Source organism: Lontra canadensis, unplaced genomic scaffold, assembly GCF_010015895.1.
Source record: "Lontra canadensis isolate GAN:19392208 unplaced genomic scaffold, GSC_riverotter_1.0 scaffold67, whole genome shotgun sequence".
In the NCBI taxonomy this organism is placed as follows: Eukaryota; Metazoa; Chordata; class Mammalia; order Carnivora; family Mustelidae; genus Lontra; species Lontra canadensis.
In genome coordinates, this window is record NW_022631061.1 from 2,832,014 (window position 1) to 2,857,622 (window position 25,609).

Consider the following 25,609-nt stretch of genomic DNA (forward strand, 5'->3'; position numbering starts at 1 on the left):
GCTCTTTTCCACTTCCGGTTGTTCAGTTCCTTGGATTTTTTTGAGCCAATCAGTTTCCCTTTTTGCCCAAGCTGGTTTGAGCTAAGTGTCTATTGTTTGCAACTGGAGTACTTTTAAAAAGGACCAGCCTTCACTTCTAATGCATTGTCTTTAGTTATGATGAGTACTGGAAAGGCTGCCTCTTCACCAGGGTCAGACACCTTATCTTCTGGGACCTAAGCAGCCACTGACACTTACCAGATCTCCTGTACAAATAAGATCTCATCAAGGTCAATATGCAAATCTGGCTGGTGCTGAGCCCCGAACAAAGCTGATCTTGTGACATTGTACTTGGTAGAGTGCCCCCGGCCCTCAGAGAATACTCCCGAGGGTCAAGACCTTGTCTGGCCGGTCCTTGCCATAGCCCTCCACGTGTCCAAGCTCCGGACAGTGCCTCCCTGGACCTCTATCTCTCTCTGTTGAACAGAGGACGCTCAAGCTGCCCGTTCCCTGCTGCCACCAATTTAGTGGCTCATGCTCTCAGGAAGAAAATCTCCTCTTAATCACTGCCAACTAGTTGTTGAGTCTGGGCTGAAGATTGCAGGAATCTTGCATTTTCTGTGTCACTTCCGAGAAACTGCCATTTACACGGAGAAAGCTATCCTGGAAAATGCCAGGCAACCACCTACCTTACCCAGCGGGCTCACTCTTACCCCTTCTCTCTACTCTTACCATGACATTGAAAAGACTCCAGAAAGGCGTCTCAACCATGACCTCTGGGGAGCCAGCTACAGTGTTTAGTAACACTGCCCGTTTGGAAGTTTTCCTTATGGGTCATCCATATCCTCATTTCTGCTCTTTATCTAAATTCTTTGGCTTAGTTTTACTTCTCTTGTTGCATTTTTTTTTCTGTTGAAATGGAGATGTCAGCTTGCCCCACCCCCCTTCATTCATTCATTCATTCATCCAGCCCTTATTACGTGGCTGTCACCCTGGACCCTGTGGTATGTGAAGTATTCCATTTTTTCCCCCTGGGAATTCAAGAAAAGAAAGGCAGCACTCAAAACCCAGATCTTTTGGGTGCTCTATAAATAAAACCCAAGCTTCATTTTTTCTTCCCTTCCTGCTTCTCTTCCAAGCTTTGCTTCTCTTGGCAGGTCACACGAGCCAGGGTGCTTTGGTGGCTAGTGAAAAAAAAAAGAGAGAGAGAGAGAGAGAGAAAGAAGAAGTCACTGTGTAACTGTGCTGGGACCTTCAGAAATTCTAATGATGAAAGATAGCATGCGGGCCCTCACTTCCCCTTTCTGCACGGCGCAGGCCTGGGCACTCGCCACCAGACGGGAGCAGTCCTCCCTGGGGAGCCCAAAGCAAACATGGATCAAGAAGCCGTGGGCAACATTGTCCTGCTGGCCATCGTCACACTCATCAGCGTGGTCCAGAACGGTAAGGGGAGGTCCTCACTCAGAAGGGGGGCCAAGGGCAGATTTTGTTTGCCTGTTGCTGTAAGGTCAGGCTCACACGGGTCTCTGTGTCTGTGCTCACTTTGGCCCACTTTTGCCTTATTCGTTATTTGTTTCTTGTTCTTTGAATGTATCGGTGTGTGCATGCCTTTGGGGGTTTTCCTTCTGCTGGTATTCCCTTCACTTTAATGGTGGTGACTAACCGTGTTTGCAAAACCAGGTCAGCAACCTAGAGGTTTTCTCCAAACCCTGATTGAAATGTCTTGCGAGCAGCATTTTAACCATTAATTACTGTGACTGGAGACAGGGCAGGAGGCAAGAAGCCTAGACAGGGAAAGTAAAGTACATCTTTACTCAGACACTGGGCTTTGGTAAGTGCAGCTGGGCTGACTTCAATGCAGCTGAGATTATCTGTCACCTGTAGGCTTAAAAAGAAAAGAAATGTGAATTTGGAAGGTGGGAGGGAGAAATCACCTTACCATTATCTTATCTATGAGTTGCTCTTTTTTTTCCCCTTGTAATACTTCCTTTTTTTTCTGGCAATGTAGTTTTGAAACATTTTTCCTATGCATGATATATTTACATAGAGAGAGAAAGCATTTTTTTTGTGTGGGGTTTGCATTTCCATTAACCGTGCTGGCACTTGAAAAACCAAGTAAGGGACGCAGACCTGAAAAAGACAAGACCGTGTAGAATTTTCTCTTTAGACTTCTGAGTTAAGACTGCCACAGACCGTTTTGAGAAGTATTTCCAGTGGCTTCATGTTTTGTAGTTTATTAAGACAGAGGAAAAAAGAAGAGTGATTACTAAGGGCAGCTGCTGTAACCTAATGGTCATTACTGCATGTCCCCACACTGTCACACTTGGGAAACTTGAGTATTTAACCGATTTGGGATATCCTGTTATTTCCCCCCATCCTCTCCCAGCTTGAATGTGGACAGAGGCTTTGGCTTCGGCTTCTGAGCCCTAGAGTAAGGCTCCCCTGAGACCTCCCCACACCTGAGAGGCCCATCTTTGCATCCTCCCCGTAGGTTTCCTATATGGAACAACAGTTGGCCACTTTTTGACCCAAACATTTTCGTACTAAATCCACGCCATCAAGTTGCTCAGGGAGCAAAGGGATTGTGTAGGTTGCCGTTCCTCAAGCCATTTCTGTTTCATGCAGGGACCATGACTGCCCTTGGTCTTGCATATCAGCCAGGGATTCATTTATTCAACCCGCATAAGCCTTGCAGGACCCGCCGTGCCAGGCAGTGTCCTGGCTTTATGGGGACAGCGCTGGTGCGGACCCCCAGAAAGGGAAAAGATAGTGAGAACAGATGGCCAGCCATGGTCAACAGGAAGAATTCAAAGACCCTTCTTGTGTCTGTGCAGGCAGTTTTGCATGGGGCGGTGGGGGGGTGGGCAGTGATTTTTCAGCTCTGTGTAGGGTCTCCCCTCTGGCTCTTCCCCTGATAAGCATCACCTTAGCCGACAATGCCAAAGGACTGGGGAGCACTGACCTTCCCACGGCCTGTGTGGATGGGGCTAACCTAGCTGGAGGGTTGGCGCTCACCCTGAGCCGCTCCCTCTCAGTGCAGAGCTGACTTGGGGGAGGCTGCTGAGTGTCCTGTTATGAGTACAGAGTCTCTTCATCTCCCTGGAGATGCAGAACCCACCCTTGGTCTGTGGAGTGGGTCTGGGGCGTTTTCCCCTAGCGGCAGAACAAACCCTGATCGGACTTGAGGAGGGACGGTGAGTTCCTAATTGGTTTTGGCAGTGAGATTAAGTCTTCTTGGTACAGTACGGAAGGAGAGATTATAGCTGGCTGAATGTCTGAGTCTTAACAACCACAGTCTAAGGGCTTTGACTTTTGACAGGCCATTTCAGATAGTGACAGAACACCAGTGGCCTCGCTAATAGAGGTCCACCAACTGAGGAGTGGGATGGAGGCTTCCTGATGGGGAGATACAAGTATGGGTTTGCGTGGAGCTCCCATTTTTGGACTGGAGACTTTTTCAGGCTGAGCAGACCCTACATGGTGGCCACATCCTATCCTCTGTCCTCCCCCACCCGCCCTGAGCCGCTAGGGCAACATGGCTCCAAGGGTGACTTTGTAGTGCTCAGGCACACCCTTGCTTGGTGAAGGGACAACCGGCTGCTCTTTTGAAGCCGCAGAAGCAGCCTAGCCACTCTCCCCTCTGAGGCAGAGACCTCCGACTACCATGTGATGCTGAGACCACTGTGTGAGGCCTGCCTTTTATTTGTAACTGTAAAATGTGCCCATGTCGGGGAACAAGGAAAATTCCAATGACTTGGGAGAGAACATCTGTACTTGCTTGCACCATGAGTTTTCAGGTAAACACAAAGGTTCAAGTGCATGCCCAGAGCCTCTCTTTGCAATTCTAATTAACTGCAGTGTTGCAGCCATAGGTCTTCCTTACAGAGTTCAGAAAATATGCAAAAACTGTGCCTCTCTCCTCCTGCCCTGCAAAATGTCATTTTGAGCCCTTCCTGTTAGTTTTAAGGAATATTTACATGTTGTTGCCAGGTGCCACAAGCTTTGTCTTTGTCCCGAGACAAAGAGGTCCTGTCCACCTGTGTCCATGATGATATCCAAGGTCTGTGCTCTCTGCACCCTGTGTGAACCTCATTTCCTGGGAAGAGGCCACACAGCCCAGCCCGCCTGGGGGAACTTCCTCCTCTGACTCTTAAACATTCTGTAGTCATCAAGATCTTTGAACCTGGGGTCCTCTTCCAGCTTGATCCAGCAAAACACAGATTTGGAAGCACAGAACGAGTTGAAAATACATCGTTCCGAGAGAGCTGGGCCAGAACCACCAAAGCCTGGTTTCCCAGGGAGTAAAGATAGAGGCGTTTCCTATGAATAGCATCCAGAGAGCCTCCAGCTTCTCCTGCCAAGGTGCCAGCAGCGCTGACATGCAGCAAACCTGAAAAAACACAGTTTTGGGGAAAGTGATTTCCATAGGAAACCAAGCTAATGAGATTGAGAGGAGAGGGTGAGCTGGGGGGAAGGGCACTGAGCCTGGTGCATGGAAGTCTGAAGGGCAATAGCAGAGAAAAGATGTCCTCCAGCAGGAGAGCTGTTCCCACAGCCCTTCTGGTTGTAGGGAAACGTGGTGGGAACTGGCATCATCCTCTCTCCTTCACTCTCTTCTTATCGTGAAGCCAAGAAGTGGGGGAGACATGATGGCCCCACAGATACAAGGGTTTGTGAGAATAGCGATAAGGAAGGATATAGAGCTGGTACTGAGCGCCTACCTTCCCACACCATCCCTGGTACTCCTATCCCAACACCAACACTCCTAACTAATCTCATGGGCACCATATTGGAAGACCTCACAACCCAGCCTAGGGTTGAATGGGGTCTAGAAACAGGACTCATGAAGTGCCCCAAAGCAGAAATCTTATTCATGCCATTCTCAACAGCTCCTACCTGAACTCTCCCGTGCTAGAGAGCTCACGACCTACCTAGCTTGCTTTCCCCTCCTGTGTTAGAGAGCTCACAACCTACCTAGCTTGCTTTCTCCTCGTTGGGTGTCTTGAGGTATGATTGCCAACACAGAGCTTTGTGTTGGCAATAATGCCTCACTGAATCCTTGAAGCCTGTGGAATATACACTATTATTATTCCTATTGTACAGAGAAGCCATGTGGGGCTCGGAGACGCTAGACCATTGGTTGAAAATCCTAGAGCCAGTAGTGGTGAGACTGGGATTCAAACCCTTTCCAAAAAGTAGACGCTTCCGCTATGTATATTGCCTCAGATACATTTATTCAAATGCACACCCCTCGAGAAGTCCTACTGCCCTATAACTTCCATCCACTGGTCCTGTTTCTATTCTCTGAAAAAGCTTGGACTATGCTTGCTGCCTCTAGATTTACGGAGTCAGTTGTACCTTCCTGCTTTCAGTGTACCACTTCTCAGCTGACTTGTTTTCAGGGGTCCCTTGTCGTTGGGTTGCCCCCTCCCTCCCATCTTGCCCTGTGCTCTCTAAGATGCAGATGATAGATGCTTGATGTCCAGGGAAACAGTTCCTGGGATCCAGACAGCAATTCTGTGAAAATAATCATGGGCGTGTTATGCTTTTAACACTTGTATCTGTCTGCTGGTGCCTATTAACTTTGTGCTTAGCTGAATTCTCCAGATCTTTTTATGTGATCCTGAGAAAGTTAGTTGGCTTCTCTGGCTCTCAGTTTCCTCAACAGAGAAGTGGAGCTATGATAACTTCCATATGTGCTGGTCGGAGGCACTGCGTAGAACACCCGAGCCAGCGGGGGCCCAGTGTGTGTGGTAGGTGCTCAGGGATGGCCTGCAGCCTTTTCTCTCCATGTCTCTGGCTCTCTCTCTCTCTCTCTCTCTGGTTTGGCCTACTGTCCACAGCTGGCCAAGATAAGCTTGCTCATGGTCTCTGCACGAGATGTTTCTGTGACACAATGGAGGATAATGTGGGAGATGGGGGGTGTGAGTGGGCGGTGAGGAGTGGGCAAAGGAAGCCAAATTCTTCCAAGTTTAGCTAAGCAGGAGGGAGAGGTAGAGCCTAGTGGAATGAGGCAGGCTGGCTTTAGTTTCATTTGATAGGTGGGAAAGATCAGAGTCTGTTTCTAGGGTCAAGAGACGGAGGAAGAAAGAGAGGGAAGGTTCAGGAAATGGGGAGAACACCGATGAAGCAGAGGGCTGAAGGGGTGGCAGGAATGGGCTCAAGGTCACAGATAGAGGGCAAGCCCTGGCAAAGAGGAAGGGGTTGGTTCCTCTGAGCGAGGGGAGAAAGAAGGCAGAAGCTCAGTACAGCCACGTGGTATGGCTGGTGGCGGAAATGACCTCTGATTTTCTTAATATCTGTGTCATGTTCAGAGGCAAGGGCCGTCCCACTGGGTTCTGGAAAGGCAATGGTAAGAATTTTCTACTGTATTCTGTGGTCCGAAGAGACATTCAGAACAGACAGATGTGTACTTATGCCCCGTGTGGCTGATGGAAACCCCGTGGTGAGCTTCAGTGTGACAGCAATGGGGAAAACACCACCTCCAGAAGCTCCCCCAGCCTCCGGACTTGAATCCTCAGCTGCACTGCTCCCCAGTGGAGTGACTCCGAGAGAGCTATCAGCCCTCCCTGAGTCACTGCGACCTTGTCTATAAGGTGGGGACAGCACTGCCGACTTTGCAGCTGTGGGCGCAATGCCTAGTAAGGGAGCAGAGGTCAGACGTCTGCTGGAGAGCCTAGAGTTGGCCGCTGTCCCCTTCAGACCTGTGGCCCCATAGCTCTGTTCCAGAAAGGCATGTTGCTAGGGTGGGGCTGTACTTTTGCCCCAAAGAAAACCAGGGCAGGCTTTTATTCATAGACACGCTTGATAAGGCATCAGTTTGACATCTTTTTGAGGAAACTGATAGGAAGATGATGAAAAGGAATCCCGTAAGATCCCTGATATTCTCAAAATTGGAGTAAAGGAATATCACAGGGCAGGGGGGAGGGGAGGAGATAGAGACCTTCATTCCCACCCCCCCGCAATCTATAGACAAACCCTTGGGATTCTGGCCCCTCGGCACCCCTCACATCCCATAGCCATCCTAGTCAGCTCCCTCCTATTTTCCCCCTGTCGTAGACCCTGACCTGGCAAAAGACAGAAAGCTCTCTGCTTAACACCATTCCTCAGCTTACACCTGCCAGAAACCCCTTGTTGCTCGTGAAATGGGAACAAGTTCTAATTTTCTTAACATGGCTCTCATCAAGGTCACAGTCATGCTGCTAAATCCAGAAGGCACTTCTCAATGATCCTCTTCTTCGGGGCTGTGCTCACTGCTTCCTCACTCCACCCACCCTGGAAGCATGTCACAGGGATCCTTACCAGCTCAGCCTGCTCTTCTGTCCATGGCTTGGCACACTGTGCAATTTTAATATAAGTGTTTTGTTCACTGTCTTATGGTCTGTCTCCTCTCCAACCCTTGCTGGTACATAAGCTCCCCAGGCCAAGGTTCTTGGTGTGTTTTCTTCTCTGATGCAAGCTAAGGGTCTGGCATATGACAAGTCACAAAGAAAAATGTCTTTGAAAGAACAATTCACCATCTACCTCTTTGGCCTCATTTGTAATTCTGCCAGTTTCCACTCCCTGCTCTCGATTTCCCCCATTGTAAGCCAGACAGCAAACTAAAGACAGTTCTTGCCTCTGTGCCTTTGCACACTCCATCACACTCGAGTGGGGTGATCTCCTCTGTTGCTTCCTCCATCTCATTGGCTAATTCCTACTTGTTTGCAGATCTTACCCTAGAGGTCGCCTGTAGGGATTCCTCTGTGAACCCAACACTGAATTAAGTTGCTTCTTGGACCCTCGATGGCTTCATATTCTCAGTCAGTTCTGTCTTCACGTGAATCACTAGAGTACAATTTCTGCTCTGTGTGTTTATTTCCTTCAACTGAAAGGTCCTTGAAAGTGGGGGGCTGTGTCTTGGATAGCTTCACCATCACCAAATGCAGTGATTTGTAGAGATAGCTGCAGAATGAATTTTTTGGTAAGTGATATTTGATGGAAGACGTTTAGGGCAGTTTGGAGGGCACACAGAGGGAACATTAAATGTTCTAGTAAAATAATGGGATGCCAGGCTCATGAACATGCCTGTTATAAACCAGATCCAAACCTTTCCCTCTGCCAGGGTTCTTTGCCCACAAGGTGGAGCATGAAAGCAAGACACAAAATGGGCGGAGCTTCCAGAGGACGGGAACACTTGCCTTTGAGCGGGTCTACACTGCCAAGTGAGTCCAAACCCTGATACTGCAAACCAGCAGAGTGGGGCCCTGGGCATAGGGGGCTCCTTGCCAGAGTGAAGACCACTCTCGAGGCTACCTGAATGTCTGGGCCAACCTTAAGAGTGCCACGGAAGGCAGAGTCCCCGGGAAGGTTGAAGTTCAGCTGGCGGTGGGAGTGGGGATGGCTTTGTGGGACCCTTTGTCATCTTCATAAGTGCTAGTGTTTAAAGAAAGAATTGGGCGAACCAGGGGTGGGAGTGGGGAGTTGTGCGATCACCACGGCTTTCCCTGGTTCCAGAAACTCTGAGCCGGTGTGGTCAGATTGTTACCAGTTTCCGGGGGAATTAGTCCACAGGTACTACGATGAAAACCAACCATTACTCATTGGCTGGCTCTGCCCCTTGTGTCCCACTCAGTGGACATATGTGGAGGTGTGGCAGGACATTTCATAAAGCCTGGTCTCCTTGAGCAACCAGAATAAGGACAGTGAGAAGGGGGGAACTGTGCAATTGGTTCCCCTTCCCCTTCTCATTCTTTACTTTTGAATAAAAAAGCTGCTTGAAGACACCTGAACGGCTCCGTGAAGGAGACGGGAATTATTTGGGATGCAAATCTGGATGGCTGTTATTCCAACGCTCATTTTTTCCTTCATGCAGAATGTATCTGAACAGTAGTTTCAGGCAGTGGCCTGTCTGCCTCTCTGTGCCTGTGAAGAGGGGCTGGTCAGAGGGGAAGTCTTCAGCTCTGAGCTGGCTAAGGAGCTGGCCTTCAGTCGTAACTCAGAAGTGACTCTGAAGGCCCCCAGAGAGCTTTCCAGAAGGGCAGTTGTGGACACCTAAGGAAATCACCACAGGCTGATGTCCTGGTCCCCTCCCCCTGTCTGGGCCCTTTGTCTTTTGGGCTTGGGCTTTCAGGTTGCTCCTGAGTGTCCACAGGCCCTCCAAGACCTCCCCCTCTCTTGGGCCCTCGCCACCTAAGCAGTCCTTGCCAGGGTCACTCCGGCAGTCGGATCTCGAGGAAATCCTTTGCTGAACTACCTCCAGGGATGTCTTTTTTTTTTTTTTTTTTTAACATTTGAGCCTTCAGCGTATGAAGTTAGGTTTCCATTTTGCCAGCAGTGAAGAAATGGAGCAGGCCAGGCGGTTCAGTGTCTGCCCTTTCCCCTAGGGGTGGGCTAGCTCTGTGCTCACATCAGTCCCCCGGGGCCAGCCCCCAGATTGCAGAAGTGCCCTTTGGTGGTGGCTGCCCTGCATCATTTGGAAGGGTGGTTTGGAAGTTCTGCAATGGTGTGCGGTTCCTGACAGAAGAAGTGGCCAGAGGAGAGGGGTGGGGCATTTTTGCTGCCCAGGGGTCCCCATGGTATGGATGCCGCAGCCCAGCTCCCCCGATCCATGCATCTTTACCACTTCACCTCCACAACAGAGGAGTGAGAAGAACGAGGAGAAGAAGGAGCTGTGGAGAGGTAGGAGCTCAGGTAGAGAAAAAGAATTTTCTGTAAGATGAAGTTGGCCCAGACAGCGCTGTGGTTCTATTACCAAGACCACTTCCTCCCCGACCCAGCTAGCAGCAAGCACTTGGTGTGCCTGTAGTGGTTATATAAGGGTGGAAAGACTGGGGATGCCCACTACTTACTGTATGCCAGTAAAAGCCAGGGACGCCTGGTCTGCTTGCACCTGCCAGGAAGCTACAGGCAAGGGGTTATGGGTTGTCCCAGCAGAATTTCTTCTCCAGCGGTAGCTTGTCTAGAGACCTCCAAAAGCACCAAAGAGGGTGCTTGTTGAACCAGGGATTTGCATAAAGAAAAGAACATGTACTTAATCCCGCTATCTAAAAACTAAGAAATTAAGCTTTACTCATGTTTAATACACAGCTTGAAAGTGGACTGTGTGTGTATTATACCTGTCACAAGGTTGTGTGATCAAATCTTCTGGTTGATGGGGTATGAGATCATAAATGTTTCCAGACCATGGCTATTGAGAAAAACTAGCATAACAGGATAAATGGTGCTGGTGGACTGAAAAACCCGATGTGTATTTTTCAGCCTAAAATATGACTGCTGACAGATACAGATGGATTTGGGGGGCAGTTGGTAAACAGACATTGTAGTGAGGTGTGGCCCATCAGCTCCAATTTGACCTCGGTTAATGGTCTGTCCCATTACCCATCACCCACCAGGGCAGAACAGAGTCAGGGTTTGAGAGACAAAAAGAATCTTAACCTTGACTCTCTGTTCAGGTGTATAAAACACAGTTCAAAGCTCTGTTCCCCGAGGAGGGAGCACAGCTAGAGCAAAGTTTGATTTTCTGGAGGAAAAGCTCAGTTAACAGGTCCACGATTCTTCCCTACGAGGCCAGGCAAGCACAGGCTGTGGAGAGGAGAGGGGTCTCTGGAGAAGTGTGATTTTCTGACATGTTTTCCGTAGATTACCAGTTCATGGGCTGGTATCACCTATTACAGACAAGAGAAAGTTCTGGACAGCAAGACTTCTGAGAACTTTTAATGTACTGAGGAACATTGCGATTCTTGGTTCTCTAAGAAAGGGAAGTCTTTTTTTTAAACTACAGATACACACCTTTTTTTTTTTTTTTGCAAAGCATTTTTTATCAAGGGTTTAGTGTTTCACAAAATACATTTTCGGTAATGCCACCTTAATGTTCTTTCTCCTTTGCACCACTCAAAATCCCCCTCAGCCTCCCTTCTAAGTGGGGTGGGCTTGTAAATAATTTGAAGGTGATAGACCTGCCTTGATTATATTAATTAGTAGTGATACAATTTACGATTATTAGTGATGTTTACTTAAGTTAATCCAAACTAACAACACACCATGTAAGTATGTCAGTATCTGATTCCCAAAGGTAGAGAAAAACAAAAGGGAAAATACGTGTCCTTTTCTCCATGAAAACAGAGGTAGTGTAATGCATCAAATTGAACGCAGCACAGGGAATTGTTGACGAATCTGGCAAGCACCTCAGAATTAGACCTCAAGAAATGAGAGCCAAGATGGGTTTGTCAATTTTGTCTTACAGAAAAAAATGGCACAAAGCTCTCCACAAAAGAAAATTTAGAATAATGATAATTTGTCAGCAGGAAAGACATTTCTACCAGGGACTATAAGAAGGAAGACATTGGAGCAGTCAATAGCTACCAATTATTGAAAGCTCATTATGAGTCAGATACTGCTTCATCTCATTTTATTTTCACAAGGCAGGGTGGTAATTGCTAATGTCTCCCCTCACCTCTCCTAGATGAGGAAAACCAAGGCTCAGTGAGGCTAGGAAATGTACCCACATTCACTCAGCAGTTGATTAGAGAGCGGACCGAGGTTTCATGACTTTAAAGACCTTGTGAGCATCCGCTAGGCTCCATCTCCAGGGACAGCCTCGTCACTGACCAAAGCTACTTGAATTCAGCCCAGCGGTGGCCCTCTGTCAGGGATGGGCACCTTGAGTGGAGTTGTGGGTAGAAGATGTGTCAGAGATCCTGGAGCAGCTAAGGACTGGTTTGAGTCAGAGTGAGGAACGGTTCTCTGGGTATATTCTGGAAATCCAAAGGAGGAACCCATTCTCTTAAAGTTGGGGGAGATTCATTTAACTCCAGACAGACCACTGTTCCTGGAGACCAAGGTGACTTGAGACAATAGGAAGAATGATTGAATGACTAAGTCAATGTCACAATACTATACCATTCTAATGAGCAAATTCCTTAGATAATTAAGATTTTTTTTTATAAATTTTCTATCACCCAGATGAAGCCAGTACTTAAAAACAAACAAAATAGAAGCATGAGAATGAGGAGGCAGGAGAGAGCTTGGTATTAATAAATTTTCAAAGGATGTCTTCCTACTTTTTCTTGAACTGGGAAATGGATCACATTCGGAATTCCAAGGCTATGGCTTTGTGCCTCTGATATGTAGTAATAGATACAACGCTTGTGCTCCATGCTGTATATGGGACCTGTTTATTCACTAAGTACTTCATCCCAAATAATAAATTTGTTCTGCCGCCTGAACTTCAGAGATCCTACTGTGTCCACTAGACACAGTGAACCCCAGACACCTGGCAAGGCCAGCAGAGCTCTGCTCTCTCCCCTGTGCCTAGAGCCCAGGATAGGATACACTGCTTTCTTACCTTTAATTTCATTGACTTCTCCACTAGAGGATCTTCTGATCATCGGAAGGACATAAAGACTCCTGTGTCCAGGGACACAGCCCATCCTCTCTGGGTTGTCTGCAGGGGATGGACCAAGGGCTGTTCATTCCACAGTTCTCGTTGGTAGTAGTGAGGCATGAGATGCTATCAGTCTGAACAAGAGTTCACAGCTGATTTAGGAGGAAAAGCATGAGAACGAGATCAAGGAGGTTCCTGATGAAGGACTCTAAGGAAAGAATTCGGATGAAAGGCTGAATATATTTTGCAAATGGCATCTCTGCTTTTACCCATACGGTTTGAATTAAATTAGACCAGTGGTCTTCAAACTCAAGCATGCTTCAGAGTCTCCTGAGGGCCTTGTTAAAACGCAGATTGCTGTCCCCCCCGCCTCCCCCTCGGGAGGTTTTAATTCTGTGGGTCCAAGACGGACATTGACATTTGCATTTCTAGCAAGTTCCCAGGTGCTTCTGACCCTGCCAAGCCTGGCACCACCCCTCGGGCACCCTCATTAGAGCACCAACTCTTAAAGCTTATGTGGATCTTAGAGCTACTATCAGTCTCTTAGTTTTTTCCGGTAAGGAAACAAAGTCCAAAGTCATTGCTTTGCAATTGACAAACAGCTAGTGGATGTCAGGGCAGCGACCAAACACTAGTCATGTGCCCTTTCCACCCCATTGCTCTGCCCTCCCATCCTTTCATGCTTCCACGTCTTTGAAGGTTGTTCTTCCATGGATGTGTATATCGGTGATCCTGATCTAGACGAACAGACGTGGTTTTAGAGCTGGACTGAGCAGGATGTGAATTGTGAATCTGCCACCCTGTTGGTCGGTGATGCTGAGCAGGTTACTCAGCTTCTCCAAATCTTGGTTTCTCAGTGAGAATGAGAGTCGCTGTGGTAGGCTGAATAAAAGGCCCCCCAAAACATTCACATCCCGACCCCGGGAGCCCACGAATAGGTTCTGTTACATGGCAAGAAGGAATTAAGTTCACTAACCAGCTGACCTTGAAATCAAGAGAGTATTCTGGATTATCTGGGAAGACCCCAATGTAATACAAAGGTTCTTTTAAATATGGAAGAAGGAGGCAGAAAAGTCGGTGTCAGGAAGACGCGAACGGCCATCACTGTCTTTGGGGTTGGCAGGGGGTCACAATGCAGGTGATCTCCGGAAGCTGAGGAAGGCAAGGAAACGGATTCTTGGCTGGAGTCCCTGGCAGGATTGCCGCTGTGCAGATACACCTTGATTGCAGCCTGGTGAGACCCACTTTGGACTTCTGACCTCTTCACGATTTGTCTTGTTTGAAGCCGCTGAGTTGGTTCCAGCAGCCATAGAAAACGCCAGCAGTCGCTCCTGTGCCCTCCAGGGACCGCAATGAGTTTGTGGGAGACGGACCTGTAAGACAACAGCATGGTGGCTGGAGTGAGATGACAACCCCTCCACAGGAGCCAGGACTGAGCCCCGCACGCTGCGATCGCACTGCCAGCCAGAGACCTCCCTGGGCACCAGCTTTTCTGAGTCGACCCTGGTTTCTCTAATGCTTGTAGCTTACCTCTCATTTCCCCAGCCCAGCCTGTGGGTCTGCGCTGACTTGTGCGGCTGACAAAGGTTTCCTGAGTTGAAGTCCTCTCCCCTGCACCCTCCCCCTAATTCTGACAGCCGCCACAGCCCTGCTGTCTGTGTTGCTCACTTTTCAATTCCAAGAAGCACTTTGGCACAGCCCGGAGCAGGAACCCTGCCAAAATGAATCCATCAAGCAACCAAGTCTCCCGTTGGCTTCGCGGAGAAAGGGAATGAACGAATTCCAAGCATGTGTTTGCTTCGTCCCACTGCCCATTTCTGATGGGGCAGCCGTGTCTTACGGGTAGATGTAAGTGCGATTATGAATGGGGTTTGCGCCTCATATGTGATGGTGATTGTCAATCTGGGGTTTCAGGTGATTTTCCAAGTACCCTGTAATAACATGTTTTCCGATTTTTCTCCTCCTTGTTTTTCTTTTTATTCTACAGCCAAAACTGCGTCGATGCGTACCCCACTTTCCTTGTTGTGCTCTGGAGTGCGGGGCTCCTGTGCAGCCAAGGTAACTGGGGCTTCTCTGTGGTGTTCCCTTTCTGAAACGTGCATCTTGAGGGGGTTCAAGTGCAGGCGTTTTGTTGAAAAGACTTTGCCTGACCTCCAGCTCTGCCTTGTGAAGCCCAGTGAGGGGAGAACCCCCGGGGGGTGGTGTTTCTGGCACACTGTGTGCCCAGCAGGGGTGGGTGCGATTATGCATGGCTAATGCCTGCTCGCCAGTGGCTGTGTGAGAGCGGCTGTGCCGACAAGGGTGGCTTAAGGCTAAATGTGACTCAGAATCCTTAAGCAGCGTTCGCTCAGATACAAGGGCATTATAAATGAGAGCGCCTAAGGGATCTATTCTGGGACCACTGCTGCTCGGCGTGTCTGCTAATAAGCTTCCAGCGTGGCGGTCCTCTGCCGGGCGTGTGTCTGCAGAGCTGCGGGCTGGATTCCAGGTCTGCAGCCTTCTCCTGGGTTATCAGCAGCCCACAGTCCCGACTCCAGCAGGTTGACTCCCAGAGTTGATTTAAAATGAAATGGAAACCAGAGTCCTGGGTTTTGGTTGCCTTTGGAGCTTGGCATCGCGCCTGGCAGAGGCTTGGTGTGACCTGGCTAGCTTCCACACCGTGGCCCCGCAGGGCGTGCACCTAAGAAAAGGCCACTGGTGTCCTCTGAGGGGCTAGGGGATCCTTATCATCCTTGCCCACTTTATAGAGGAGGTGGAGGGGATATTATCTCCCTCTAGTGTCTGTGAGGACACTTTGGTTCAGGGAGATAAGGTAACTTGTTCAAGGTCACTCAGTGAGTGAACGTGGAGCCAGGATGAGAGCCCAGGTCTGTGGGGCTAACTCCTGGACTTCTCATAAGAATCCTTCTGCATTATTCACGTTATCTACTGCATATACATTGAACACCTTCTACATGGCAAGCCTTGGACTTGGACACACAGTGATAAATAAAGAGATGGCCGTGCAGCACGTGACACTTGGTAAGAGGAACCACAGGGAAGACATGGATGGATAAATTATTGCCAAGAGTGAGAAGGGCCAGGAAGGAAAAGGATCAGGTGCAGCGACAGGGAACGGAGGTGAGGGATGGCAGCAGAAACTCCTTCAGGGACACCATGTGGCCTCCTTCTGTGCTCCATAAGGCTGTCATTACTCACTATTTATTTACCACTATCTATCCTGAGTGAAAGAAGAAACACGTCTGGCGTAACTTGAAAAATCAAGTCAAACTATGCCTATACGAGGAGTTACGATTCCTTTTATGTCTTAGATGACACTTGATAGAGACGAATCTCGAGATGTTCTAGCTCGATTAATACACAGGGGGTGGGAAGGTGTTTTGGAGCCCTGAAACCACGCATTTCAGCCAAAGCAAATATTGGCATTGCTAGGTGATGAAAGCGTCAGTAAACCCTTTTCAATCATCGTCATTCCTTATGACTGCAGTAAATTCCTGAATTGTTTTAGTCAAAAGGAACCTCAGCGATCCTTCCAGCCCAGATCCTTCACTTTACAGAGCAGGAGCCCAAGCCCCAGAATGACAAATTGCTTGCTCAAACTCAGATTTTTCAAGTCCAGATTCGAACCCACCGTGCCTTCCTGCTGTTCCGCGCAGCCTGGGTCAGCAAGGCACACTGTGTCCTCTGCAAGAGGGCGGTGAGGGCAGCCATTTTCCATCCCTGACTCCTGTCAGCCCTTGTTCGGTTTCGCTGCCCACTGAGAGAGAGACGGGCTAGTAAGTTAGAGTGGAGCCTTCAGATAATAGCAGAACCTCATAAGCGGTTCCTTTTGTGCTTTACCTGGCGCATGACACTAGTATTGGGGGAGGCAAGGTGGAGTTGGGGCAAGAACACGGATCTGAGAAGGACAGACAGGAGATCGTTCTGAGGACACTTGTTGCCGGTGGTGTGACTCCTGGCTGTTACTCAGCTTTCCTCGGCCTCAGTTTCCCCATTTGTAAAGCAGGAGTAATTGAGTTCTCCGGATGATTAAGTGAGACTGTGTGCATAAAGCCTCTGACAGGCTGCATGGCAGAGATCAGACCAAACCATATATACCTGCCAATGCCTGACTGTTTAGGATCCTCAAACATGGCAATTTCCTACAGACCAGCATAAGAGCCCGGTCTTAGGAGCCCAGTAGATGTTACTATTGATGGTGCCATGCTGGTGGTGGTAATAGAGCTTTGAAATTATACAAACGTGGTTTAAAATCCCACCTTGTTAAAAAATAAAATTCAACCAAGTGAATTTTGAAGATCTAATTAGCTTTATCAAAGGACTCATGAATCTGGCAGTATCCCATCTAGCAAAGAGAGGGGAGCTCCCAGGGGTTGTAAAAACGGAAGGCTTTTGTACAAAGGAGGGTGGGGCAAGAAAGTTGTTAGCAAAAAAAAAAAAAAAAAAAAAGGGCTGTTCCGGGAAGGTTTCTTTCCCTTAGAGGGAGGGAGGAGTGTGTGTGTGGGGGGGTGCTTATCCCGTGGATTATCTCATCTTCCTTTGAAGGAAGGAGAGGCCCCACGTGGCCGATTACTTCACTGGCTCGCCTCAGAACATTCCTGACTATGTGTTAAGACTGCCTTTCTCAGGGAAGTTGAAATGGCAGTTAGCTGAGGAATTAAGCCCCACTCTGGGGACTTGGCTTAAGTGATGCCATTTTGGTTTTCTTTTTAACAAGCTTTTCCTCGGCTCACCTGACTTTTATGAGTTCATTTAACAGACAATTTTTGAAAGCCAGTGTGTGCCAGGCACTATGCCGAGCACAGAGATGATGGTTAGCAAAAGGTGGCTGTCCTCTTTTGGTCTGGTAAGCGACTCTGGGCAAACTGACTTCCTTGGGCCTTAATTTCCTCATCTGCCCAATGGGGACAGTAATGTGCTCTTCATCAGGCGGCTGAGAGGATTGGAGACCCAAGGACCCAAAGAGCCCGGAGCAATGCTTGGCATGTAGAAAGTGTTCTGTCAACACAATTTGGCCTTCGAAAAATGCGGGCAGGTCTCCAGAGGGCCCATCCCATGGGCCTATCTCACCCCCCACGAGTTTTCCTGTTAGGTAGGAAAGCCGCAGTGAGCCTTCTGTTCAGATGTAGGATGAGTTAAGTGTTAGCACCTGATCATAGTAGTTCTTATGGGGTTGAAGTTTCTAACTCTCAGCTCCAAGGTTCAGGACTCCTGATCCTCATGGTTGTTACAGGGCTAGAAGGCAAAGGGAGTCTTCCTCCCTAGAGATCTTTTTCCTCCCCAAATATTGATTTATTTATTTGAGAGAGAGAGAGAGAGAGAGTATTTGAGAGAGAGAGAGAGAGAGCGCATGAGGGCACACAAGCGGGAGGAGGGACAGAGGGAGAGAGAGAATCTCAAGGAAACTCCCGGCTGAACTCGGATCCCGACATGGGGCTCGATCTCATAATCCTGAGATGGCGGCCTGAGCTGAAATCAAGAATTGGATGCTCAACCGACTGTGTCCCCCTCAGCTTCCCTCACCCCCATCAGAGATCTTTTCTGAATTGGCTGCAGTTGTTCAGAAAAGGCTGAGAATTGCACTGCCTGGAGGCCCAAAGGGGAAGGGTATGCTGTTAAGAGAGCCAGCCTAGGCTGGGCTTGGGGTTCAGGTCTGGCTCTCCCAGGCCCTGCCCTGGACCACAAGGACAGACAGACAGACAGACACACACACACCTTGACGATCTTACAAATGCTCCTTGACCACTGGAGCCCCAGGTGTCACCTCTGGAATAGAAAAGATGATACTGGTCACGTGGAAAGGATTCAGATGAGATGATGGGCAGGAAAACACTTTGTAAGCTGTACCATGACGCCAATAGAAAGTAACAGTACTATCATTTCTAGGTTTCCACAAGCCCTAGGCTTTTTGCTGAAGTCCCAATCAGCCCCAACTACCGGAACCCAAGGCTTCAGCTAGATTTTGCCACCAGTATTAGCTGTGCCATGACTGTGTTAATATTATGTAAACTTAGCACGTTCTGGCACCTGTGAAACTCACACTGGTGTTTCCCTTTCTCCGCTTAGTTCCCGCTGCCTTTGCTGGACTGATGTACCTGTTCGTGAGGCAAAAGTACTTCGTCGGCTACCTGGGGGAGAGAACTCAGAGGTAGGCTACCAGGACTGCTTCAGAACCAGGGTGTGAGTCATGCTTTTTGGGCAAGAAGAGTGACCACTCACAACCATATTCTGCCTAAGATTTAAGGCTCCGGTGGGATCCCTTGGGGCCGGAGGGGGAAGGCTCAGTAGCATCCGTCATCCTTTACCCCCTGAATTTTCGGGCTCTGCAAATGCAGCTGGGGGGCTGGACTCATGCCTCCGCTAGCCAACTCCTCCACATGGTCTTGGGCTCACAAAGGATGCTTTAACGCCACATGCTGCACACGCATTCTTGCAACCCCACACCCTCTACGCCCTCCCTTCAGGGTCTGGGCCTTGAATGACTTTCTGTGTCTGGCTTCCCAAGGCCTCTGGGGAGTGAAACATTTTATTGTCTGCCTCAAGAAACGAGAGCTCAAGCTTGTACCTTGTGAGACGTTCTCTTGAGTAACAGATCTTCCAGGGACCAGCAGGAAGAAGTTGCAAAAATAGTCCGCGCTCACAGGCAAAGGATGGAGTCTGTGAATAGCGTCCCCGTTGCATTGCTTATAGACGCTGCCAGACGGAAGGCTCCGGAACAGCACTTACATACTTTGACGACACCCGCCTTGGGAAGTCGGGATTTTCATAAAATAAATGAGGATACTTACAGAAGAGATGTTCGAGTTCTAGTCTGCCATTAGTTCCTTAGAATTCCTAAGGTACAAGGAGGGCTCCGAGAGGCAGGCTGGTTCTTACCAGTTTCGGGAGGCTGCCGCCCCTACAGGGACTCCAGCCTTCCCCTCCATTTCTCTCCCTTGTCTGGTTTCACATCCTTCTCTGTCTCTCACAATAGCACCCTTCTTTCGTGGTTAATGGGCTCTCCGCTCAGATAGCATCCTTCAGCGGTGACAAAGGCTCTGACATCCCACGAGGTTGGCAGGTGAAAGCACTGTCATCTGGGGACCTTGGGAGCCTGTGAAGTTAAATGGCTGCTTGCGGGGGAGCAGGGAGGGAGGGTGGGTTTGATGGTGAGCTGCCGCCCGGAGGATGGCTCTCCTTCCAGCAATTCTTTCCAGTGCTCATTTCTTCTTCATGTCTCTCTGGTGGCATTCGAATTTATCCTCGAAAACCACAATTCCATTATGTCTCTTATCCTTATCAACACTGTCATAAATGATGTTCTTTATCCTCTTCCACCCTGGAAAACCTCTATTCTGCCTTTGCCAGGGAGATCACCTGTTGTCAGGAGGTGGAGGAGAGGTGGAATGTCCATTAGTGAAATCGGCGGGGAGGGGGTTCTGCTCTCTTGGGCTGGCTCCCTGGGCCTCCCTGTCTTCCTCCCCAAAGTCTCAGGGGTCTGGCCCAGGCCCTGTTCTCTTTCTCTGTCATCACTTGCCTGAGATCTTAAAGTTGCTTTAATTCTAAGACAGTCTGTGGAGCATGACAAAATGTGTTCATTTACCCACGGGCTCTTTTCATTTTCAAGGTAATCACTACTAGGGAACGAACCAAGGTGGCAAAAATAGTAAGATAGAGACTTAAAATCTTAAAACAATTTGATTTCCCCGGACCTCATAGAAACGCAAGTGGCCTTACCTCTTAAATGCTGGCCTGGTGTCCCCCGGGAGAGATAGGTGTGATGCCACCAGCCCCCATACCCTGGTCTGTGTTTATTAGAGCCTTATCACCTCTCCTGCATGCGTAGCCTTCGTTAGTCATCCATCATGGCACCCTTTCCTGCCGAGACCAAACATGGCTTCACACTACTTCCGAATACAGGGTCCTGAGCTATTGTCGTCAATAGAAATGATAGGTACTAGATGAAATGTCTAATCCTAATCTAGACCAAAATACAGCTTGAGGTGGATGTCAGCCTGAGAGCCTCGGTCACTAGATCCAAGAGGATTTCAATTCTGCCTTCTGGAAACTATGAGCTGATACCCTTCCACTGTGGATTCCACTACAGATGTCTACCTCTTTCCTTGGGCTGTGTCACACGTGGACTCTGCAGAGGCTTTCACCACCTAATGTCTTCGGGATCTGATTATTTCTTAGGCTCGCCAACAGAGGAAGATACTGCTCAGCGGGACCCTGGACCCTTCCAGGAATTTCTCCCTTGGGCTTGCAATCATCTTTCGCTCCTCTGTAGAAGTTGCTTTGGCCCCAACCGCATCAGAAGTTCTAGTGTCCTTTTTGGTCCATTGGGTAGGCATGACATTCCTTGATATATCTCCCCCACCAAAGCTTCTTCCTCTTGGGATTCTGTAGTCCCCTCCTTTGTCCCACCCCACCCTCCCCAGAAGTTTATGGCTCCTAGTCTCAGTCCTACATCCTACTCCCCGACCCTTTCTCCCTGTCTTGATTAGGTAGTTTGTAGCATCTCTAGACGCAGTTAAGGACAAATTTTAGTTTCTTCCTCTTTCATTCTAAGCTACCATCTGGCCTAAGTTCAGTGGCTCTTTGGCATTAAAGACTACTTGCCTTTTATTATCTACCTTCCCTGGCTGGCACTAGGCTGCCCTCTCTTCCTGTCCCTCAGAGGGCAAAGATTGGCAACACTTGAGACCAACGAACTCAGCTTAACCAACTCCACCTTCCCTGATTGCTCACTCAGTCCTCATTCACTCCCCATCCGTGTAGTAAATACTGACCACCTGCCCCCAGTGAGATACTAAGTCATTTTGTTGAGATGATAATGAACATGACAGAGGCCCGGGGGCTGCTGGAGTCAGGGGCAGTACCCAAAAGACTAAACCTATAGAAATAATTAGAGGCACAGTTTTCAAAAGTGCTGCTCTATCGAAATCATTTTCCCCCTTAGTGTCAACATTTTAGAATCCCTGCCCCCCCTTCCTCAAATATGGACCATGGGGTTACTTCACCAGTTGCTAGACTCCTGGGGTGAGTCTAGGGATATCAAGGCTGGTGTTTCTAAAGTGAAACCCACCAACCAATGACACCAGAATTGCCTGGGATGTTTGTTAAAAGCACAGATTCCTAGGCCCCACTCTGAACTTATGGAATCAGAATCTCTGGGGTGGGAGCCCAGGGAATATGCATTTTTAACAACTTCTACACACAATTTGGTAAACACTGAAGGCTGTTCATGCCTCTTTTCTAAGAATGATTCATTTGACAAAAATGTGATTTATTGAAGGTATGTGGGTGAACAAAACTGTCAAACTGTAAAACTGTGGGTGAACAAAAAAACTGTAAGGCCCGTGAGAGAAAGACACTGAAACAGTATCTTTCTCTCACGGGCCTTACAGTTTTTATTCACTTTAGAAGTTATCAGGTTTAAAGTGGCATTTCTTTATTGAAAAGAACCTAATTGTAAAGCCAGAAGGGACCATAGAGTTTTCTTCTCCTACCCACATCATGTATATATTTTTGTGTGGGGGGCAGGAAAGCTCAGCAACTTGCCCACAGCAGAGAGCTGGGGCTGGAGCTCAGGTGCCTTGATGTCTGGGCTCACCTGTCTCATACCACAGCTCCTTTTCCTGGAAGCTTTAGGCACCTTTGAGAAGGAATCGTTTGTCATAAGGCCTCTTTTATGTTTTCATGTAGGTTTCGTGTGTGTGTGGCGTGTGTGTGTTGGAAGGGGGGATACGTTTCCTTCAAAACTGACCACAAAATCCTAGTCTCCAAAATCTGAAGGAGCCCTTAGGAAAGCAGAAGGAGCAGGACTGTAGCCTCACACAGACAAGTTTGAATTCCCACTCTGCCTCTCCTTGGCTGTGTGACCTTTAGGCACATTGTTCAACCCATCTGTTCTGTTTCCCCACCTGGAAAATAGGTTAGCAACATGGCATGGAGTAGGTCCGAGGTTCAGTGAAGTCGCAGATGGAAATGGCCTGGTCCCTCAGATGCTTAATGCTGACCTTCCCCACCCCATTTAGGGGGAACTATGTATCACCTTTTACAAACAATAAAAGAGATGCCTTCAGTTTCAAAGTCTGATTAGACAGCAGGTGGCCAGCTCTTCCTTCTGCACTCTCCTGAGCTTCGAGCTTCGCCAGAGCCTGGGGCAGGTCCTTCCGTGCCCACCTCCCAGGGTCACAGCCCCTCTCCAAGCCTGACAGACTGAAAAAGGAAGTCCGTGAAGTGCCGGAGCTGGGGACCGCCTAGCCCTGCAGGTGACGCGCATGCGCAGAGCTCCTGCCTCCCGCCCCCTTCCCATGGTCTGGGGATTGCTGAGGTACCACGCAGCGGTCTCTTTGGGGGCGATCTGCCCCGAGGCCTTTGAAAAATGCTGCCCAAAGTCAGAAACACCACAATTTCAGCAGCAGGCACTGCCATTTCATCCTTCACCACAGATTTATCTCGAGCACGTTCCGAAACAGCTTTGCAAATCACTTTCTCTTGTTTCTGTAATGAGCATATGGTGGCCTCATTCATGTGAGAAATCTGAGCCACCACAATATTTGACTTTTCACAATTTAATTTCTCTGATCCCTCTGTTCTCTGGCTAGAAAATATCCCTTACTTAGACTCTGTGACTTCCTTATCAGCATTAGCAGGTAACTGTCTGTATTTGTCTGCCGGGAACACTATGATGGAGTACCACAGACGGGGGGCTTCAGAAAACAGAAATGGATTGTTTCACTGTTCTGGAGGTTTGAAATCTGAGATCAGGGTGTTGGCTGCCTCGTTTTCTCCTGAGACCTCCCTTCTCAGCTCACAGATGGCCATCTTTGCCCCATGTCCCCACATGGTCTTCTGTCTGTGTGTCTTTGTCCAAACCTTCTCTTCCTAAAAGGACACCAATCCTTTTGAGTCAGGGTCCCCCTTGGTGATCACATTGTACCTTAATTACCTCTTTACAGACTCTGTCTATAAATACAATCATGTCCTGAGGTATTGGGTTAGGATTTCAACATATGAATGGGGGGGGGCACAATTCAGCCCATAATGCTCCCTTGAGGAGTCAAATATTCTTCCCAAATAAAGAGACAGAATGTCTCACTTCATGAGCATGACTGTAAACAAAAAACCAAGGAAAGAAGAACACAGCTGGCCAAGGAGCAGTGGTAGGGGCAGCTAGCCATGCAGCTCAAGCTTTAATGGCCTGTGAGTCAAGGAGGGACTTGTCCAAATGCCGATTCTGGTTCAGTGAATCCAGGGAGGGACATGAGATTCTGCATGTCCAGGAAGATCCCAGTGGATGCTGCTGGTCTGTGGACCACACTTGGAGTAGCAAGGAAATTAGACAGTCATCTGTGGAATGGTTTTCACACTCCTGGCTCAGGAAAGAGATGAGTTACAGCATGAACCTCTGGGGTCCAATTCCAAAAGATACAATTTCTCACACTGAACCTGCCGAATTGTGCTCTCTCTTGATTATGTCAAAAACCAGGCTCAGCAGCCCCGACTCACCTGTTTAGCTGAGCTGGCTGTTCTTGTTGAGCGGTCTTGATTACCAAAGAATCCCCTCGCCGGGGTCGTTACTAACATCCTTAACGAGCCATTTGGCTGGACTTCCCGAACATGTGAGTGCTGGCACAGATGGAACCAGCCCCAGCGGTCATAGAGGATGGAGCAGAGGGAGGCCCGGGCAGCCGCTGTGTACAATTAAGCGGTCACATATCACTGGGGAAATGCCTCCTGACCCCAGCTGCTGATTTGCCTAAGCAGTTTAGGATTTAGAGCCTTCAAGAGAAGAATATGAATGCACTAAAACAGCTCTTTCCCCTCCATTCACTTACAATGTAAGAGCCCATCTTCCATGGCTAGGGGCCCACTCTCCTTAGCAGGGACATAATGGTATTCCCAAGCAGCCTCAGAAGCCGAGCCTGAACTCTCAGACACCCAAGCACCTTTTAGATTCCTCTAGCCTTATTGGCTCACTGAAACCAGTACCCCTCCCATAGAGGTACTTAGGTCCCTTGTTAGAGCCCACTGCCAGCATGGCTTCCCTGGTACTTCCTGGAGCGGAAAAGCCGCAGAAGGGGTCTGACAAGTCAATGGGGTTCCAAATCCTTGGTCAGCATGCCTGATGACCAGCTGACAGAACACTCCACCTTCACACCGTCGGGGAAATCGGGAGAGCACCAAGAAGATGCCCAGCAGAGCTCTAACCGTGATGGGGTTTGGGGTCTAGTCTTTTTAGCTTGGTTTTGAAATACATTCAGTGACGAATAATAGCGGAGACACTCCCATTCTTCCTACCAAGCATATGGAGTAAAAGGAACTCTAATTTAAACCCCATGTATCTCAAAGACGATAACGTGGTTTTTGTGTGTGTGTGTGTGTGTGTGAAATTGGTGTCATTTTGCTGCTTCTACAGTTTTCTTTCTCTTCTAGCACGCCAGGCTACATATTTGGGAAACGAATCATACTGTTCCTGTTCCTCATGTCCCTTGCTGGTGTATTCAACTATTATCTCATCCTCTTTTTCGGAAGTGACTTCGAGAACTACATAAAGGCAGTAAGCACCACCATCTCCCCGCTGCTTCTCATCCCCTGACTCTTCTCTGAAGGCAGGGTCGGCGCTCTCATCGGATCAATACCGAAAGTCGTCATAACTCAGCCCTTGCAAAGCTGTAGCTCCTCTTCAGACAGCTGTAAATCTAATGGCCATTTGGGCTCCACAGCTTGAGTTAACCGTGTTTTCCCTGGAAGAAAATACCTTTTCGTCCTCCCCGCCCCTTGAGAATGGCAGTGGCCCCGTTATCTCTTATTCTGACCAGTTACTGTATATTTCTTGACTTAGCCGGCTTTCTGAAGATGTTTTGTGGCCTCACTTATGTGTTCCTAAAATAAAATGTAGAGGCATGTTTTAGGCTGCTGGGTGAGTCTTTTGTGGGTTTGTTGCTACATGTGAACAATTGATCTGCTTTCCTCGCCCTCCATATAATAATAGGAAGGACACTGTTTTTACCCACACACGGGGCTAGAAAGGCAGTCACCAAAATGTCAACTCTGATTATCTCGAGGAGAAGGGATTTGGGGTCAGTTTTACTCTGTGGTTTATATCTTCATGTATTATTTGAAGTTTCTTAATGAGCAACTAAATAGCACTCAAAAAAAAAAAAAACCAGGAGAGATGGGGTACTTGGGTGGCTCAGTGGGTTAAGCCTCTGCCTTCGGCTCAGGTCATGACCTCAGGGTCCTCAGATCGAGCCCCACATTGGGCTTTCTGCTCAG

General features: G+C 48.6%; 1 protein-coding gene across 2 annotated transcripts; it reads left to right on the top strand.

Moving 5' to 3' along the window:
• Nucleotides 1–1,185: 1,185 nt before the first annotated feature.
• Nucleotides 1,186–25,250, top strand: ALOX5AP (arachidonate 5-lipoxygenase activating protein). Of its 2 annotated transcripts, none has more exons than XM_032880003.1 (5): nt 1,186–1,422; nt 8,084–8,183; nt 14,331–14,401; nt 18,410–18,491; nt 18,808–19,390. In XM_032880003.1, the coding sequence occupies exons 1-5, from the start codon at nt 1,353–1,355 to the stop codon at nt 18,926–18,928; spliced, it is 444 nt and encodes a 147-aa protein (XP_032735894.1). In that variant the 5' UTR covers nt 1,186–1,352; the 3' UTR covers nt 18,929–19,390. The 2 variants fall into 2 exon arrangements, with proteins under 2 accessions (XP_032735894.1, XP_032735893.1); XM_032880002.1 differs by lacking the exon at nt 18,808–19,390 and adding an exon at nt 24,767–25,250 and having other exon boundaries at nt 1,200–1,422.
• The last annotated feature ends 359 nt before the right edge of the window (nt 25,251–25,609 follow it).

What these genes read in the sequence shown, in the direction of transcription:
- ALOX5AP (XM_032880002.1), top strand. Translation starts at nt 1,353, where the DNA reads ATGGATCAAGAAGCCGTGGGCAACATTGTCCTGCTGGCCATCGTCACA. An exon ending in CATCAGCGTGGTCCAGAACG is followed by an intron (nt 1,423 to 8,083) that starts GTAAGGGGAGGT and finishes TCCCTCTGCCAG; the next exon opens with GGTTCTTTGCCCACAAGGTG. An exon ending in GAGCGGGTCTACACTGCCAA is followed by an intron (nt 8,184 to 14,330) that starts GTGAGTCCAAAC and finishes TTTATTCTACAG; the next exon opens with CCAAAACTGCGTCGATGCGT.